At 43.0% G+C, this 19,081-nt stretch overlaps 1 protein-coding gene across 1 annotated transcript in view; it reads left to right on the forward strand.

Annotated features, from left to right (window-relative positions):
• The window catches only part of LOC148431372 (arf-GAP with coiled-coil, ANK repeat and PH domain-containing protein 1-like), an 86,908-nt gene that overhangs the window by 18,873 nt on the left and 48,954 nt on the right, over positions 1-19,081 (forward strand). The window contains exon 2 of the mRNA XM_088466046.1: positions 1,030-1,214. Coding sequence (XP_088322172.1) covers positions 1,030-1,214 — 185 coding nt within the window. The remainder of the gene's footprint in view (positions 1-1,029; positions 1,215-19,081) is intronic.

Genomic DNA, 19,081 nt, shown 5'->3' on the forward strand with positions numbered 1-19,081 from the left:
AATGCCCATACATCACCCTACATAACCAGTAAATCGCCCTTATAACACCTGTACATTGCCCTTTATCACCGATACATCACCCATATAATGCCCATACATCGCCCTACATCACCGGTCTAAAATAAATTGCAGGTTCCTCTGATCCATTGCTCCATCAGTAATAAGCAATTGAATGATTACGATGTCGTAATTCTTTCAATCGCACATTAAAATCGCCTAATGGTTACACAGCTTAAATCTTTGCGTGCAGAGCATATGCACACATTCCTAAAGAAGAGAGACATAAACTGGGTAAAGGAAAGCAAAGGATACAGAATATGGTACATTCCAGACAAAAAGCTTATAAAGTCCAGGGATGTATCGTTCCATGAAATAGCTCCACCCGTTGTAAAGCTGCAACAAGAACCACAGCACAAGTTTATTATGCTGGATATGTCAAGAGTCCATCAAAGTGGATATCCAATCACAGAGCAAGAGTTCTGTAAAGAGCAATAAAGGAAAACCCCTTTGGAGATATCATGAGTTGATTGGAAATATTGCTGTCTGTGTGCCATGGGAGGAATGGAAACCGCAATAGATAAAGAAATGGCATCATTGGATGACAATGATAAATGGACTCCTACATTAACCACTTGCCTGGCATGATCGCATCAGATGCCACCACACCAGGCTGGGCTTTCCCACCCAGTGGGAGGCTGCTGGAAGTTAATCTTCCGGCAGTCACCCATCTCAGAGGGAACTCCTGGTCCCTCTGGACCAGCGACTCCGCCCCCAGTGTGCCCCGATCACTGCGGGCCACAGTGATCGGGGAGTCTTGCTGAACCCCCCCAGCAAGCCGCTATAGAGCAGCCGCAGGTCAAGGTAGCTGCAGCTTCACTCAGTGTGTTCCGATCACTTAGGATAGCAGTGATCGGGCTGCCCTGGGAGGTTGTAATCGGTAAATACAACAAATATACAAGCTTGGCGGTGGGAGAATAGTGCAATGTTATGCTGTAATACAGTCACTTCATACTTCATCTCTCTAATCAGGGGCCAGACCCGGAATAAGTGATGGGAGTGACCTGCCAAACCTTCATCCAGGTGCCCTCTTATACCGAGCTGCCGAACATCGTTATCTCCCCACCATGGCAGATGCCCTGGCGCATGGCGCAGATGTGAACTGGGTGCGCAGTGATGAGGACGGACGGACACCACTTATCCGAGCGGTTCTTTCTGTAAGTGACCTCTACAACTACCAACAAACAGCAGCAGCCGGTCACCCAGCACAGTCTTCAGCCTAACCCTAATCTATCCCTCTATCTATCTCATATCTATCTATCTATCTATCTATCTATCCATCTCATATCTATCTCATATCTATCTATCTCATATCTATCTCATATCTATCTCATATCTATCTCATATCTATCTCATATCTATCTCATATCTATCTATCTCATATCTATCTCATATACTGTATATCTATCTATCTCATATACTGTATAGCTTTCTCATATACTGTGTATTTATATATCTCTCATACTCTACCTATCTATCTCATATACTGTATATCTATCTATCTCATATACTGTATAGCTTTCTCATATACTGTGTATTTATATATCTCTCATACTCTACCTATCTATCTCATATACTGTATATCTAGCTATCTATCTATCTCATATCTATCTATCTCATATCTATCTATCCATCTCATATCTATCTCATATACTGTATATCTATATATCTCATATACTGTATATCTATCTATCTCATATACTGTATAGCTTTCTCATATACTGTATATTTATATATCTCTCATACCCTTCCAGCTATCATTCTAACTCCTTGCTACATGCTCATTCGTCCCCATCTACCCCATCTGTGTCAACCCAGTTTGTCTTCCCCCACCTTTTTAGAATGTAAGCTCTCACGAGCAGGGCCATCTACCCTCTTGTGCTTCTCCTTACTATAGTGTCATTTACTTCTTACTCACCACTAGGGCACCTAACACTTGGTTGCTTATCTGGGTGATATGGTCACTAATGTAGCAATATATATTATCCATGTCCTGTATTGTATTGTTCTGTAAGTCACTTGTATACAATTTGTTTTTGTACTTTGTAAGGCGCTGCGGAACACTTGTGGCGCCATATAAATAAATGCTAATAATAATAATAATAATACTCTACCTATCTATCTCATATACTGTATATCTATCTCATATCTATCTATCTATCTCATATCTATCTATCTCATATACTGTATATCTATCTATCTCATATACTGTATATCTATCTATCTCATATACTGTATATTTATATATCTCTCATACTCTACCTATCTATCTCATATACTGTATATCTAGCTATCTATCTATCTCATATCTATCTATCTCATATCTATCTATCCATCTCATATCTATCTCATATACTGTATATCTATATATCTCATATCTATCTATCTCATATCTATCTATCCATCTCATATCTATCTCATATACTGTATATCTATCTATCTCATATCTATCTATCTCATATCTATCTATCTCATATACTGTATATTTATATATCTCTCATACTCTACCTATCTATCTCATATACTGTATATCTAGCTATCTATCTATCTCATATCTATCTATCGATATATCTATCTACAGATGTGCCCAGCTAGTTTGTTGCTCCATAGGCTATGCAGCGCGCCACGCAAGGCGGGCCACACACCACGTAATGAGTCGAACCACACAGAAAGTTTAGTAATGTAGCGTAGCGCTGGAAAAAAGTCAGAACGTGTAATACAACTTTTTGCCCACTAGGTGTCACTTTTCCTAAACTACACAGCGCATGCGTCTGATTTCCAATGCATGTTCTGCATCATTGGCTGACAGAAGCGATGATTCGGTACACTATACAGTATTACAGCGTTTTCCACATGGAATCTGGAATGTATAATATAGCGGTAGAAGAATGTCTAATAAAGTTTTAAATCATTAAGCTCTGTATTATACACTGTGTGGTTGAAATTGCACATTTACGCCAGTGTAAGTACTGTTGGCACTGTCCCAGACTTAGACATTGTAGTAATTTAATTACTTTAGGAACTACAGTACTAATGTAGTAATGGGATGAGGTGTGTGGCCTAGTGGGCTAATGCCTAGTCTCACTGCTTCTCCCATCTTCTTGTCCCATGGGTTCGAGACCTTGAAAATATAGGCCCTCATTCAGAGCCGCTCGTTAGCGGCAGTACGCTCGTTCCGAGCGATGTTTGCACATCTGCGCATGCGTACGCTTCTTAGTACGCATGCGCGAACCAGTCAGTGCGGCCTAAAATCGTTTGTACGCTATATAGCGAGTGCCTGCTATTTTGAGTGACAGAATGAGGCGTATGTGGGTGGTAACAGGGGAAGGTGCTTGAAAATGGGGAGTGGAGATTCCGAACGCAGGCGTGCTTAAAGGTCAAAACGGGTGTTTTATGGGTGTGTATATTTAAAACAGCAGCGTCATTGACCACGTCACTGGGTTATTTTAGAGCCAGAACTGCTCGCAAATTTGTGGTAGCAAACACCAACCACAAGAATAGCGAGCAGTTCATACGCTGGTCGATGTACTCGATTAATCTAATAAATAGCGGACATGACGTATGGTGCGAGCGGCCAGGGGGCGTTTTTAACAAATAAACGAGCGTATGTTTTGCTCGTTCGTTCAGACTTAGAGGTGTGAACAGACTGCAATGTGCGTACGGATCATTTGAATAGCCACCCCTTGTTTTTAAACGAACGACCGCAAATAGCGAACGGCTCTGAATGAGGGCCATAGTTTTTTTGTTTTTTTCATTATTATTTTTAAAATCTTCACTTACAGTATTCAGTATTCAATACAGTACATGTGGAGTGCATGCCCAGTGCTTCGGGAGTCAAACGCAGCAAAAGTGGGATTTTTGATACATACCTTAGAGCGCAAACTTGAGTCAATGTCGGTGCTGTCCCTGACTTGGACACTATATAGAGATTTCTCATGGCCAGCAACTGGTAGTGGGCTCTGTTTGAGAGAGAGGTCTCTGTATTACAAACTGACTGTGCGTTTAATGGTCAAAATAGAGTCAGTTTCGATGCTGTCCTAGACTTGGACACTATAGTGATTTCATGAGTTCAGTAACTGGTAGTGGGCTCTGTTTGAGAGAAAGGTCTCTGCATTACAAACTGACTGTGCATTTGAACCGCAAACTTGCGTCAATGTTAGCACGGTTGGTGGGGTGGTGGCTGTCAGGCAGCCCCGAAGGGTTACAAATAGGAATTCTGGTGCATGCCCAATTGAGGGGTTACAATGAAAATTTAATCTGTGGTGCATGCCCAGTGGAGCCAAACCATACAGTACAGTACGCCAGGTATCGCTATGCCATGGCGTATGAAAGATCATCACTGCGCATGCCCAGTTGTCTGTATTACTACAGTATGCTGTTGAATTTTCACACTTGTGCCACTCTGCACTGTCCCAGACTTGTACACTAAAGTAATTTCATGACTTCAGAAACTGCTACAGTAGTGGGCTCTGTTTGAGAGGGAAGTCTCTGTATTACAAACTGACTGTGCATTTGAACCGCAAACTTGCGTCAATGTTAGCACGGTTGGTGGGGTGGTGGCTGTCAGGCAGCCCCGAAGGGTTACAAATAGGAATTCTGGTGCATGCCCAATTGAGGGGTTACAATGAAAATTTAATCTGTGGTGCATGCCCAGTGGAGCCAAACCATACAGTACAGTACGCCAGGTATCGCTATGCCATGGCGTATGAAAGATCATCACTGCGCATGCCCAGTTGTCTGTATTACTACAGTATGCTGTTGAATTTTCACACTTGTGCCACTCTGCACTGTCCCAGACTTGTACACTAAAGTAATTTCATGACTTCAGAAACTGCTACAGTAGTGGGCTCTGTTTGAGAGGGAAGTCTCTGTATTACAAACTGACTGTACGTTTAAAGTGCAAACTTGCGTCATTGTCGATGCTGTTCCAGCTTTGGACTCTATAGTGATTTCTCATGACCAGTAACTGGTAGTGGGATCTGTTTGAGAGGAAAGTGTCTGTATTACAAACTAACTGTGTTTAAAGTGCAAAATAGCGTAAATTTTGATGCTGTCCTAGACTTGGACACTATAGTGATTTTATGAGTTCAGTAACTGGTAGTGGGCTCTGTTTGAGAGAGAGGTCTCTGCATTACAAACTGACTGTGCTTTTAAAATGCAAACTTGCATCAATCTTAGCACGGTTGGCGCTGAAGGGTTACAAATGGGATCTCTGGCACATGCCCAGTGGAGGGGTTGCAATTGGATTTCTGGCACATGCCCAGTGGAGGGCTTATAATGACAATGGAATCTGTGGCGAATGCCCAGTGGAGCTGCTCCTAGCTGTGGCGTAAGGAGGCTCATACTGTATACTGTACTGTAGTAATAATGTGCAGGCCCAGTGTATCGGGAGTCACATCCAATGGAGCCACTCCATACACCAGTCGAGCTACAGTAGAAGGAGGCTCACTACACATACAGTACTGTAATTCGCAACTGTCACATCACATACATGACAGATGCAATTCTTACTAGGAGAGGCTTGTGGGCAAGGGGTTAGGTGATCCGCCTTGCTTGCACTTCCTCTCCTTCTGTTCGAGACCTTGATAATTTTTTTATTTTAAATGTTCACTACAGTAGTATGGTATTGTTATCCAACCCTTACTAAACTCAATACATTATACTGTATGTAGATGTGCCCAGCTACAGTACTGTAGTTCATTGCTCCATAAGCCATATAGTGCATTGCTAGTCGTGCACTACGCTGTGGCGTATTGAGTCTCATAGCACTGCACGTGCCCAGTTGTCTGTATTACTGACTGTGCACACTTGCGGTAATGTAAGTACAATACTGTCGGCATTATCCCGGACTTAGACATTGTAGTGATTCCATGACTTTAGGAACTACAGTAGAGGCAGTGACCTAGGGGGCTAATGCCTAGCCTCACTGCTTCTACCATGTTCTTGTCCTGTGGGTTCGTGACCTTTAAAATATATATAATTTTTTTTTTTTAAACCTTCATAATACATTATCCACATATTCTAGCATTTCTATGCTACAGTACTTTATAACACTGTGTGATCAATAAAGGGATGTATGGCGCACCAATACAGTACCCACATACAGCTCAAGGCTAGTTGCGCTACAGTATAGCGTTTTGAGTCTATTTCTACTGTGCATGCCCAGTGTGTTGGGATTCACACACTGTATCCCAGACTACAGTACTGTATAGTGATTTCAGGACTTTAGAAATTAGTAGTGTATTAGGCTGTTTAAAAGTGGGGTCTCTATATTACAAACTGATTGTGCATTTAGAGCGCAAAATTGCATCAAAGTCAGTGCTGTCCAAGACTTGGACACTATAGTGATTTCTCATGTCCAGCAACTGGTAGTGGGCTCTGTTTGAGAGCGAGTTCTCTGTATTACAAACTGACTGTGTGTTTAAAGCGCAAACTTGCATCAATGTCAGCACGGTTTGTGCTGTGGTGGCTGTCAGCCAGCTCCGTGGGGTTACAAATGGGATCTCTGGCGCAGTCCCAGTGGCGCCACGCCATAGCCATACCATGTATGCCATGGCTTATGGAAGATAATGCAGTAGCAGGTCATGATTAACACACAGTGAAAATAGGATCTCCGTATTACACACTGAATGTGTAATAGTAATAATAATAATAATAATAATAATAATTAAAAATAAAAAGTGTAACCTTGACTGTGTAGTAATAATAATAATAAAAAATAAAAAGTGTAACCTTCCAGGTTCGAACCCCGGAAAAGGGTTGTACAGACATCTGCATGTAGTGGTCTAATTTATAACCACTACACTACAGACACCTGCAATACTGAGGTTGTACCTGTCTTGAGTGTGTCGTACTGTAAATCATCGTAGATGTCAAGATGGCCAATCTTGTTTCATTAGTTGCAACGCTGCTGTGTGTAACTCCATTACCCGCCTCTGTGCTGATACAGTATACCGTACTACACCCTCCATAGATGCTTATTTGCTTAGTGATTTCTTGACTTCAAAAACTGGTAGTGGGCTCTGTTTGAGAGAGAGCTCTCTGTATTACAAACTGTGCATTTAAAGTGCAAACTTGCGTCAACGTCAGCACGGTTGGTGCCGTGGTGGCTGTCAGCCAGCTCTGAGGGGTTACAAATGGGATCTCTGGCACATGCCCAGTGGAGGGGTTGCAATGGGATCTCTGGCGCATTCCCAGTGGCGCCACGCCATAGCCATACCCATGTAGCGCTATGCCATGGCATATGGAAGATCATACAGTAGCGGGTCATGATTCACACACAGTGAAAGTAGGATCTCCGTATTACACACTGACTGTGTAATAATAATAATAATAATAATAATAATAATAAATAAAAAGTATAACCTTCCAGGTTTTGAACCCCAGAAAATGGTTGTACAGACGTCTGCAATGTAGTGGTCTCATTTCTAACCGCTACACTACAGACGCCTGAGTACTTTGTCGTCAATGTCAAGATGGCCAATCTTGTTTTATTAGTTGCAATGCTGCTACAGTACAATACTGTATGTCACGGACTGGGAAACTTGGTGTTGTGGACCCGAGCTGGGTTGTAGAACAGAGACACCTGAACCTGAGAGTAGTTGGAATTTGGATGGTTTAATATAGTTTCTGCTCATACAGATATGATGGGGACTGTGATATGAGATGTAACTTATAGTCCTCTGTGCAGAGATAACGCAACTGGAAGATGCTGAAATACTGTAAAACAAAGTCTCTGAAAAGTCACTGAACTTGGAAGATGAACTGTGATGAAGAACTGTAGACTTGAAGAAGTAGAACTTGGAAAATAGAATTAAAATCTTGAAATATGAGTCCAGGTTGGGGTTTGCTGGTTGAAGTTGAGAACATGAATATGACTGAAGAAAGCCGGGTTGGAGTATACTGGATTGGAGTGGTGCACTTTAGTATAACTCTGGGCTGGAGTACACTGGATTGGAGCGGTGAACTTGACTATGACTCTGGGCTGGAGAATGCTGGATTGGAGTGGTGAACTTGAGTATGACTCCGGGCTGGAGTACCCTGAACTAGAGCACTGTAGTAACACAGGAACATGGGTTGCACCCGAGGAATGCTGGAACAGGCTTAGGCACTGTAGCAAACAGGAACATATGATTCACACAAGGGGCACAGGAACAACATCATGCTGCGGCAATGGACATTGTTGTACTGGCAACTAGCTTGTGTCCCTGGAGGGCCTTTTATACTGTCAGTCAACTGCGGATTGGCTAGATCCGGCAGAGAGCATTGTTGACTGGATGCGCACACACCACCTGACCTGAGCCATGATGGCCACACCCATGATCTGGAGGACTTGCATGCTGGTGCGATATGTGTGCATGGAACTGCGGCAATGACACACAGGCCACAGCGGGGATGCTGCGGACAGTCCTCAGGTGGAGGCCCCACACAGGAGACCACAGGACGTAGTGGCTGGCGGCTCGGCAGGCCGCGATGACACAGGCGCATGGAGGGGGTCTGAGACGGAGGTCTCTAGCATGGTTAGTGACAGTACCCCCCTTTTTCAAAGTGGACTCTGGACACATCCTTGGCTTATGAGGAAATCTGGAATGGAAGGTTTTAACAAGATGAGGAGCGCATGGACATCGATGTTAAAAATCCAAGTTCTCTCTTCTGGATCATAGCCCTTCCAATCGATAAGATACTTAGCAACAGCGGGAATCCAAGATCCTTTGAATTTCGAATTCCTGTCCATGTTGAGTATGGACACTAGGTGTTCTAGGAAGAACTCTCTGGAATTTGTTCAAAATCAAAGGTTTCAAAAGTGACACATGGAAGGAGTTTGGAATTCGTAGAAGAAGAGGTAACTTTAGTTTGACAGCCACTGGATTGATAACTCTTTCTATTGGAAATGGGCCAATAAATTGTGGAACAAACTTCATAGACTGAATCCGAAGTCTGAGGTTTCGAGTGGATAACCACACCCTGTCCCCAGGTTGGAACTTTGGAGCGGCCCATCTTTTATGACCTGCAAATTTCTTGTAACATACAGAAGCCTTTAATAGAGAAGAATACACATTTTCCCAAATAGCTGTAAGATGCTGGAGATTGTCTTTGACAGCCTGAACGTCAATAGCCGGCACCAATGGAAATTCTGGCAAATGAGGATGTTGACCATACACTGTGTAAAAAGGTGTATTCTCAGTGGAGGAATGATAACGGTCATTATGGGCAAATTCAGCCCAGGGCAGAAGTTCCAGCCAATCATCTTGCGAAGATGAAATAAACAGACAAAGGAACTGTTCAAGATCTTGATTCTCCCTCTCCGTTTGCCTGTTAGAGTACCTGAGTTTCACTTGAAGGGCTGAACATAAGGACCTCCAAAATTTTGTCACGAACTGAACTCCTCTGTCGGAGATATTATCCTGAGGAAGGCCATGTAGACGAAAAATTTCCTTGATGAAGAGTTGTGCGAGCTGAGACACAGATGGCAGACCTGTTGGGGCAAAGTGGGCCATTTTAGAGAATCTGTCAACGATCACCCATATAGTATTGTAACCCTGAGATGGAGGTAAATCCATGATAAAGTTCATAGACAAATGGGACCAGGGCTGTCGAGGCACAGCCAAAGGTTGCACTAGACCAAGAGACGTTCTACTAGAGATTTTGTGTTGAGCACATTTGATGCTGGAAGCAACAAAGTCTTGAACATCAGTTTTCAGAGTAGGCCACCAATAGGAGCATTGAATAAACTTGACAGTCTTCTCTACCCCAGTATGACCAGAGAACCGGGAGGCATGGGCCCAATGCAATAACTTCTTACGAAGATCTGGTGCCACAAAGGTCTTTCCCAGAGGAGGATCGGGCGTGAGCTTGGTAGAGGCGTCTACTTCCAGGATGAAGGGGCGAGTCACATCAGGTTGCCTTAAGACTGGAGCTGAAATGAAGGCTTCAGGGAGACCTTCTAAAGGTTTCACATGGAAGTTCCATACAGGAACAACTTGAGGAAGACAATTCTGGGAACAAAATGGACTCCAGGAGGTAATTTGCAAGGACGTCCAATCAATACGAGGATTATGTCTTTGTAGCCATGGAAGGCCCAGAATTAATTCATGAGAGGCTTTAGGAATCATGAGGAAGGTTAGACTTTCTACATGGTGCGACCCCAACTTTGAGCTTCAGAGGTTGGGTGCAATGCATAATTCTCCCACCGACAATTCAACTACCATCTATAGCCGTTAAAGACACTGGACAGGGCAGCCACTCGGGTATGCGATGTCTGTGAACAAAGTCCGAAGTGAGGAAATTCCCGGCCGCTCCAGAATCCAGAAGAGCAGGAACACTTATATAGACTTGGTTCACTTCCAACAAGGCAATGAGGGTAAGGTCAGTCTTCTCCGGTGATTCCATGGATACTCTTAACTTTAGGAGGGGAACATTTCCCGGATGGGAGGTACAAGACTTGAGATAATGCTGCGAAGAAGTGCAGTACAGACAGAGATTTTCCAGTCGTCTCCTCTGATGTTCCTCAGGAGATAACCGGGAGCGATTCACTTGCATAGGCTCATCAGGAGGAGGAGAGGAAGAAATAACTCGAGGAACAGGACGACTCTTAAGGCGGTCGAACCGACTTCTTTCCATAATTCACTCTCTATGACACAGGTCGACTTTCTTACATAATGAAATCAACCCGTCCAATGACGAGGGCAACACACGGGAACCTAAATCATCTTTGATTCTCTCAGTATATCCATTCCAAAAGGCTGCTATTTAGGCATCTTCATTCCAGCTTAATTCTGAAGCCAGAGTATGGAATAAAATCACATATTGGCTGACAGTCTTATTGCCTTGATGAAGATGTAACACATCATTGGAGGCAGAGGTCGTTCTACCAGGTTCGTCGAAGATTTTTCGAAAAGTTGACATGAACTCAGTGTCGTTGAAGAGGACTGAGTCAGCCTTCTCCCAAAGTGGAGAGACCCAGTCCAGGGCTTGACCTGTTAATAGAGATATTATATATGCCACTCGAGTTCTGGAAGTGGGGGAAGCTTGCTGCTTGTAACTCAAAGTGAATCACATTGGTTTAAAAAACCTTGACAAAACTTTGGATCTCCATCGAACTTATTGGGAGGAGGAAGCTGAAGATGAGATACTGAAGGAGAAGCTGCTGAAGGAATGGTTACTGAAGTAGGGTTACTGGACTGGGAGTCCGACCTAGAAATCCCAGAGAGAAGAACTTGAATATTATCCAAACGAGTAGAGACATTGTGAACATATTGCATCAACTGAGTCTGGGAGGTCTCCAATCTTCCCAGACGATCAGACACATCTTGAACGTATTGCATCAACTGCACTTGAGCTGACTCCTGTCTACCCAGGCGATTCAGCACATCCTGGATAGAACTAGGTCCAGGGCTCGGACTACCAGATGGGTCCATGTGGCCAGTACAAACTGTCACGGACTGGGGAACTTGGTGTTGTGAACCCGAGCTGGGTTGTAGAACAGAGACACCTGAACCTGAGAGTAGTTGGAATTTGGATGGTTTAATATAATTTCTGCTCATACAGATATGATAGGGACTGTGATATGAGATGTAACTTATAGTCCTCTGTGCAGAGATAACGCAACTGAAAGATACTGAAATACTGTAAAACAAAGTCTCTGAAAAGTCACTGAACCTTGGAAAATGAGCTGTAATGAAGAACTGTAGACTTGAAGTAGAACTTGGAAAATAGAATTAAAATCTTGAAATATGAGTCCGGGTTGGGGTTTGCTGGTTGAAGTTGAGAACTTGAATATGACTGAAGAAAGCCGGGTTGGAGTATGCTGGATTGGAGTGGTTAACTTGAGTATGACTCTGGCCTGGAGTACACTGGATTGGAGTGGTGAACTTGACTATGACTCTGGGTTGGAGTATGCTGGATTGGAGTGGTTAACTTGAGTATGACTCCGGGCTGGAGTACACTGGATTGGAGTGGTGAACTTGACTATGACTCTGGGCTGGAGTATGCTGGATTGGAGTGGTGAACTTGAGTATGACTCCGGGCTGGAGTACGCTGCACTAGAGCACTGTAGTAACAGAGGAACATGGGTTACACCTGAGGAATGCTGGAACAGGCTTGGGCACTGTAGCAAACAGGAACATAGGATTCACACAAGGGGCACAGGAACAAGCGTCATGCTGCGGCAATGGACATTGTTGTACTGGCAACTAGTCTGTGTCTCTGGAGGGCCTTATATACTGTCAGGCAACTGCGGATTGGCTAGAGCTGGCAGAGATCGTTGTTGACTGGATGTGCACACACTACCTGACCTGAGCCAAGATGGCCGTGCCCACGATCCAGAGGACTTGCATGCTGGCGCACTATGCGTGCATGGAACTGTGGCAGTGACACACTGGCCACAGTGGGGATGCTGCGGACAGTCCTCGGGTGGAGGCCCCACACACGAGACCACAGGATGTAGTGGCTGGCAGCTCGGCAGGCCGCGATGACACAGGCGCATGGGTAGGTGCAGGGGTCTGAGACGGAGGTCTCTAGCACGGTTTGTGACACTGTATGTGTAACTCTAATTCCCACCAATGAGCTGCTACTGTACAGTATACATACTGTACTACCCTCCATAGACGCTTATTAGCTGTCAGCACTATTGGCGCTATCCCAGACTTGGACACTATAGTGATTTCATGACTTCAGAAACTGGTAGTGGGCTCTGTTTGAGAGAGAGGTCACTGTATTACAAACTGACTGTGCGGTTAAAGCGCAAACTTGCGTCAAATTCAGCATGGTTGGCGCTGTGGTGGCTGTCAGCCAGCATTCGAGGGGTTACAAATGGGATCTCTGGTGCATGCCCAGTGGAGGGGTTGCAATTGGTTTTCTGGCGCATGCCCAGTGGAGCCAAGCCAAACAGTACGCCATGTAGCACTATGCCATGGCGATGGAATATCACAGCATTGTGCATGCCCAGTGGGTCGGGAGTCAAATGCAGCTAAAGTGGGATGTCTTGCTATGACAGGCTTGTGGATGAGCAGTTAGGTGTTCCGTCTCTCTACCTGCCTGTCCCACCTGGTCTAGACCTTAATCATTTTTTTTTTTTAATTCTTCACTAGTTCAGTATTGTTATCCAACACTTACTAAACTCAGTACATTATATATACTTTAACTTTGTCCCCCCAATTTTTTTTTCTTCCACCCCCAAAATGAAAGTGACTTTTTGGGGTGTTCTTAAGTGGGTTCTTTTTAATTTTTGATGCAGTTTACTTTTGGGGGACTGTCTGAAGGCTGCATGGGGGTTCCCGCAACGTCGCACCCCAATTCAGCACTTTTTTCCGCCTGCTATTCATACAGTAGGCAAAACTTTTTTGCATATTACTGTACATTGCATTGACTTCCCACCTAGGCGGAAAGTCTTTCAAATTGAATACGGTGATAATTTTCCACCTGGCGAAATTACGTAATCGGTGAAACTTTTTTTGCCGATCTCGTCTTTTCGCTCCAAGGGGTCTAATTACTAAGCAGTGTTAGTAGACAGAGTGAAAAGTGATAAGAAAGTGATAAGGTGCCAACTGTCATCTCACAGGCTGTGTTTGAAAAATGACAGTTGGGAGCTGATTGGCTGGCACCTTATCACTTTCTTACCACTTTTCACTCTGTCTCCTAACACTGCTTAGTAAATAGACCCATAAATTGAATATGGCCCTCAGTGTGTACTGTACAGTATGTGTACTGTACTGTATACTACTGTAAGTGCCGGGCAGCAGGGAAATCACTGGGATGGGCCACAGGGATACTGTATATGACTGCGGGCGGCAACCCCCATCGGCCGGCGCCCTGGTGAGGGCAATCCTGGCCAATAGGAAGATACTCCCCTGCATCTGTGTGTTATTGACTTTTTGTACCTTGCAATGACAGATGCACGTGTTGGGTCTCAGACGTACTTAAAGACTGAATTACACACAAACACCAATTTTATAAATGAATGACAATTTTTACTTAACCTAACATAATGTAATTTACTGTACTGTAATATACTGTACTGTAATATACTGTACTGTAATATACTGTACTGTAACATACTGTAATATACTGTACTGTAATATACTGTACTGTAACATACTGTACTGTAACATACTGTAATATACTGTACTGTAATATACTGTAATATACTGTACTGTAACATACTGTAATATACTGTACTGTAATATATTGTAATATACTGTACTGTAACATACTGTAATATACTGTACTGTAATATACTGTAATATACTGTACTGTAACATACTGTAATATACTGTACTGTAATATACTGTAATATACTGTACTGTAATATACTGTAATATACTGTACTGTAACATACTGTAATATACTGTACTGTAATATACTGTACTGTAATATACTGTAATATACTGTACTGTATGCAGTTATCACACCTTTATAATACTGTACATGCTTTTAGATAAGATGAAAACAAAATTGATTTGCCAATGGTCACTGCATGATGCCAACTAGAAAAAGTAAACAGAAATGATTGTACTGTACCTGTAAGTATTATACCTGTAAGTATTATACCTGTAAGTACTGTACCTGTAAGTATTATACCTGTAAGTATTATACCTGTAAGTACTGTACCTGTAAGTATTATACCTGTAAGTATTATACCTGTAAGTACTGTACCTGTAAGTATTATACCTGTAAGTATTATACCTGTAAGTACTGTACCTGTAAGTATTATACCTGTAAGTATTATACCTGTAAGTACTGTACCTGTAAGTATTATACCTGTAAGTATTATACCTGTAAGTACTGTACCTGTAAGTATTATACCTGTAAGTATTATACCTGTAAGTATTATACCTGTAAGTACTGTACCTGTAAGTATTATACCTGTAAGTATTATACCTGTAAGTATTATACCTGTAAGTACTGTACCTGTAAGTATTATACCTGTAAGTACTGTACCTGTAAGTATTATACCTGTAAGTATTATACCTGTAAGTACTGTACCTGTAAGTATTATACCTGTAAGTATTATACCTGTAAGTATTATACCTGTAAGTACTGTACCTGTAAGTATTATACCTGTAAGTATTATACCTGTAAGTACTGTACCTGTAAGTATTATACCTGTAAGTACTGTACCTGTAAGTACTGTACCTGTAAGTATTATACCTGTAAGTATTATACCTGTAAGTACTGTACCTGTAAGTATTATACCTGTAAGTATTATACCTGTAAGTACTGTACCTGTAAGTATTATACCTGTAAGTATTATACCTGTAAGTATTATACCTGTAAGTACTGTACCTGTAAGTATTATACCTGTAAGTATTATACCTGTAAGTACTGTACCTGTAAGTATTATACCTGTAAGTATTATACCTGTAAGTACTGTACCTGTAAGTATTATACCTGTAAGTATTATACCTGTAAGTACTGTACCTGTAAGTATTATACCTGTAAGTATTATACCTGTAAGTATTATACCTGTAAGTACTGTACCTGTAAGTATTATACCTGTAAGTATTATACCTGTAAGTACTGTACCTGTAAGTATTATACCTGTAAGTATTATACCTGTAAGTATTATACCTGTAAGTACTGTACCTGTAAGTATTATACCTGTAAGTATTATACCTGTAAGTACTGTACCTGTAAGTATTATACCTGTAAGTACTGTACCTGTAAGTATTATACCTGTAAGTATTATACCTGTAAGTACTGTACCTGTAAGTATTATACCTGTAAGTATTATACCTGTAAGTACTGTACTGTACGGTCAAACACAGTAGTGTACAGTAAATTAAAAATCTATTCTGTTACACAGTACTGTAGTTTAACAGTATACAGTATGAATCTACAGTACTGCATTTTATATACATTACTGCAGCTTTCGTACAGTTACTGTACGCTGCCCATCCACTAGACGTGCTGAAAGTGCCCGATTCCGACATTGCAATCATGCAGTCATTTGTCAGTCTGTGATGAGCCTGCACTGAACAAGGAGTCATTCAGTGCAGACTCATCAATCATCTGCAAACATTGCCCAACCTGACATTATCGTCAGGTTGGGCAGCTTGTTTGCACGATGATACAGGTTACAGTACAGTACCTGTAGATGTCTAAATGATCATCGGCCATGTGCATCGCTGGTCGTTTTAGACATTATTGCAAACAATTTATGAACGATTGAGTGATAGAAATTGTGCACTTTATCGGAAACGACCAGTGATGTGCGCATCCGCTGGTCGTTTCCAACATCTACAGTATCATCGGGCAAACATGCTGAACAACCTGACGATATCATCAGGTTCAGCATGTTGCCTAATGATTGATGAGCCTGTACTGGACATCTGCTCATTCAGTGTAGGCTCATCACAGACGGAGAAGTGACAGCATGGTTACAATGTCGTATTCGTGCTCTCGTTTCTCCGTTGGCTAGTGGATGTGTGCCTTAAGTCTTTGCTCAACAACTGTAATACACTATGACGTTAGCATGCATTTCTAAGAGCGGTGCGGTGTGGTTCCTGCTGCCGTGCAGATGTACTTCCGTAGCTTGTGTCGCACTATCTCACCTTCAGCCTATATATTGCTTAGATGGTCCTGGAATTCCAAGCTGGACACGGACATGACTACTGTACAGTACCTAGGAGGAAGGAGATGATGTGAGAACAGTCCTTCCTCAATGCCAACTGATACGCCCTACCGGACCGAGGACTACACAAAAAGATTAGGCTTTTAAGTTAAAATCATCACTGGCACTTTTGGCCTCAGATCCAGAGTGTCACCTATACCAGGTGCAGACTCTACCTCACACCGGAGTGCAAGGTCCACTGTATGCCCTGAAGAAAGGAGAATAGGCAGAGACAAACAGACAGTAAAAGACAGACACACAGGTACAGTACTCACCGAAGATGCTCTTGTTCTTTGTCCTGCTCAATCCCACACAGAGGTCCTTGTAGGAGAGAGAATATGCCATGCAAGGCCCTTTCCTGCTCTAATAGTGTCACACTAATCTAACATTAATATCAGCCCTACTGTAACTCACCAGCCTAACAAACTACAGTATTAATGTACGGTACAGTTGGCCTCACAGAGGGCCTACCTGTTATGGTGGAAGAGGCTTTGAGGGGGGGAACTTCTTTAGCTCTTTTGCTTTCCACCCCCGTAGTGCTCTCCTGTCCTCCGCTTCTTTCTTCTGGCGCTAGCACGTCCCGGGTCTTCCTCTCTTCAGACCTGTTGGTCTAGGTTGGGGTTAATGTTCCGTTTGCCTCACAGACGGCCTATCTGTTATGGTGGAAGAGGCTTTGGGGGGGGGAATTTCTTAGCTCTTTTGCTTTCCACCCCCGCAGTCCTCTCCTGTCCTCCGCTTCTTTCTTCTGCCGCTGGCACATCCTGGCCAGCGGCGGCGCTAGGTCTTCCTCTCTTCTAACAAGTCCCTTCAAGTCGTGTTTATTGATTGAAGATCTGTACTTGGTGGCTGTGTGACTATCCTCCATGCTTGTTTTCTTGTCATGCACAGCACCCCATTCAGCGTGTCCTTTATCCGGTTCAGTTCTTCTTTTCCAATCCTGAATCTTGTCCGACATCTTGAGAGGATATCTTCTTTTAAATTGTTGGGGATTGGCACTTTCTTCCAACTACCATCGAGGTTCACACGCTTGGTCCAATTGCAATAGAGGTCATAGGGCACATGTTCTTGAAATATTACTTGTGCATATCTATGCATCTCGCAATTGGCAGCAGCCAGTGGTATATCTGGCAAGGGTGTTCCAAATACAGTCTGTGGTGCTGGGGTGCTTGACATGACAGGCGTTCCTGGTGAAAGTACAGGCAAGCTTGCATTGTTGATCCTCAATTCTTCAACTGACCGTTCAGGCAGGCAATATGATGCCACTGGTGTACTCTCCCACTGAGGCAGGCTGTATGATGCCACTGGTGTACTCTCCCACTGAGGCAGGCTGTATGATGGCACTGGTGTCATGTCCAAGTGCTCTGATGCCATGTCTAGCAAGTGGAATGATGGGTCAGTCTTCAAGTTGAAATCCTCATGGTTGTCATTATCCTCAGGCTCAAATTCATCCGGTGTGACCATTTCATACTGTACTGCCTGGTCATGTCTGTTCCTGGTACGCTGGGCAGCGGCCTCTTGCCATTCTTCTTTACTTTGCCATATTGCTTCTTTCATTGCTTCTGCAATGTTGTCCTTCAGCTCTTCTTTCAAGTTGTCAATTTTTGCCTCCAGATGACCAACTTTTCCCACGAGGTCTCTCACCATCTTAGCACAGCTACATGTGCATGCATTATGTTCTTGGAAGGACAGTTTTCAGTGGGTTGGTGAGTGGGATACATCTTCCACAGGTGTGCAAACCAGAGGCTCCAAGGTGTCCAGTTCTTCGGGTCCATAAATCACTGGTGTTTCCTTCTGGTTCTCGACGTTCATCGGTTGCTTCGCTTTCCCTGGTCCATTTTCTCCTATGTCAAGATTCAAAGTGTTGCACTTGGGCTTAGCATTTTTCCTTGTCTTGACAAGTACAGATACATTTTCCTTCCCTGCTTTCTTCTTGGAAGGTTTGGCTGTAGACCTTTGTGGGACTAGTGCACTCAACCTTTTGGTCAGTGGAAGTGGGCAAGATGACTCACCGTTGTAAAAACCTTTTTAAAGTGCTGTACTGTAACTGCTACAGTATTTGCTTTTCTGAATGAAAAGGTTATTACTGAAGTTGTTTAGAGTACAGTAGCAGCACATTCTTGAAAGTACAGTACATACAGTATGAGTACTGTAATTGTTTACAGTGTTGTACTTACGTGGCATGGGGAGGCCATTGGGGCCAGGGAGGGGCTGGGGCCCTTTGGTTGGTGATACTGTTGAAAAAAAAATGTTACTGTTACACAAGTACAGAAGAGAGAGAAAAAGAGAATGAGAGAGAGAAAGAAAGAAAGAGAAAAAAAGAGAGGGAGAGAGGAAAAAAGAGAAAAACAGAGTGAGAGAGGAGAAAAAGAGGGAGAGAGGAAAAAAGAGAAAGAGAGGGAGAGAGGAAAAAAGAGA

The sequence above is a fragment of the Taudactylus pleione genome, unplaced genomic scaffold, assembly GCF_031769625.1.
Source record: "Taudactylus pleione unplaced genomic scaffold, aTauple2 ptg002361l, whole genome shotgun sequence".
Classification (NCBI taxonomy): domain Eukaryota; kingdom Metazoa; phylum Chordata; class Amphibia; order Anura; family Myobatrachidae; genus Taudactylus; species Taudactylus pleione.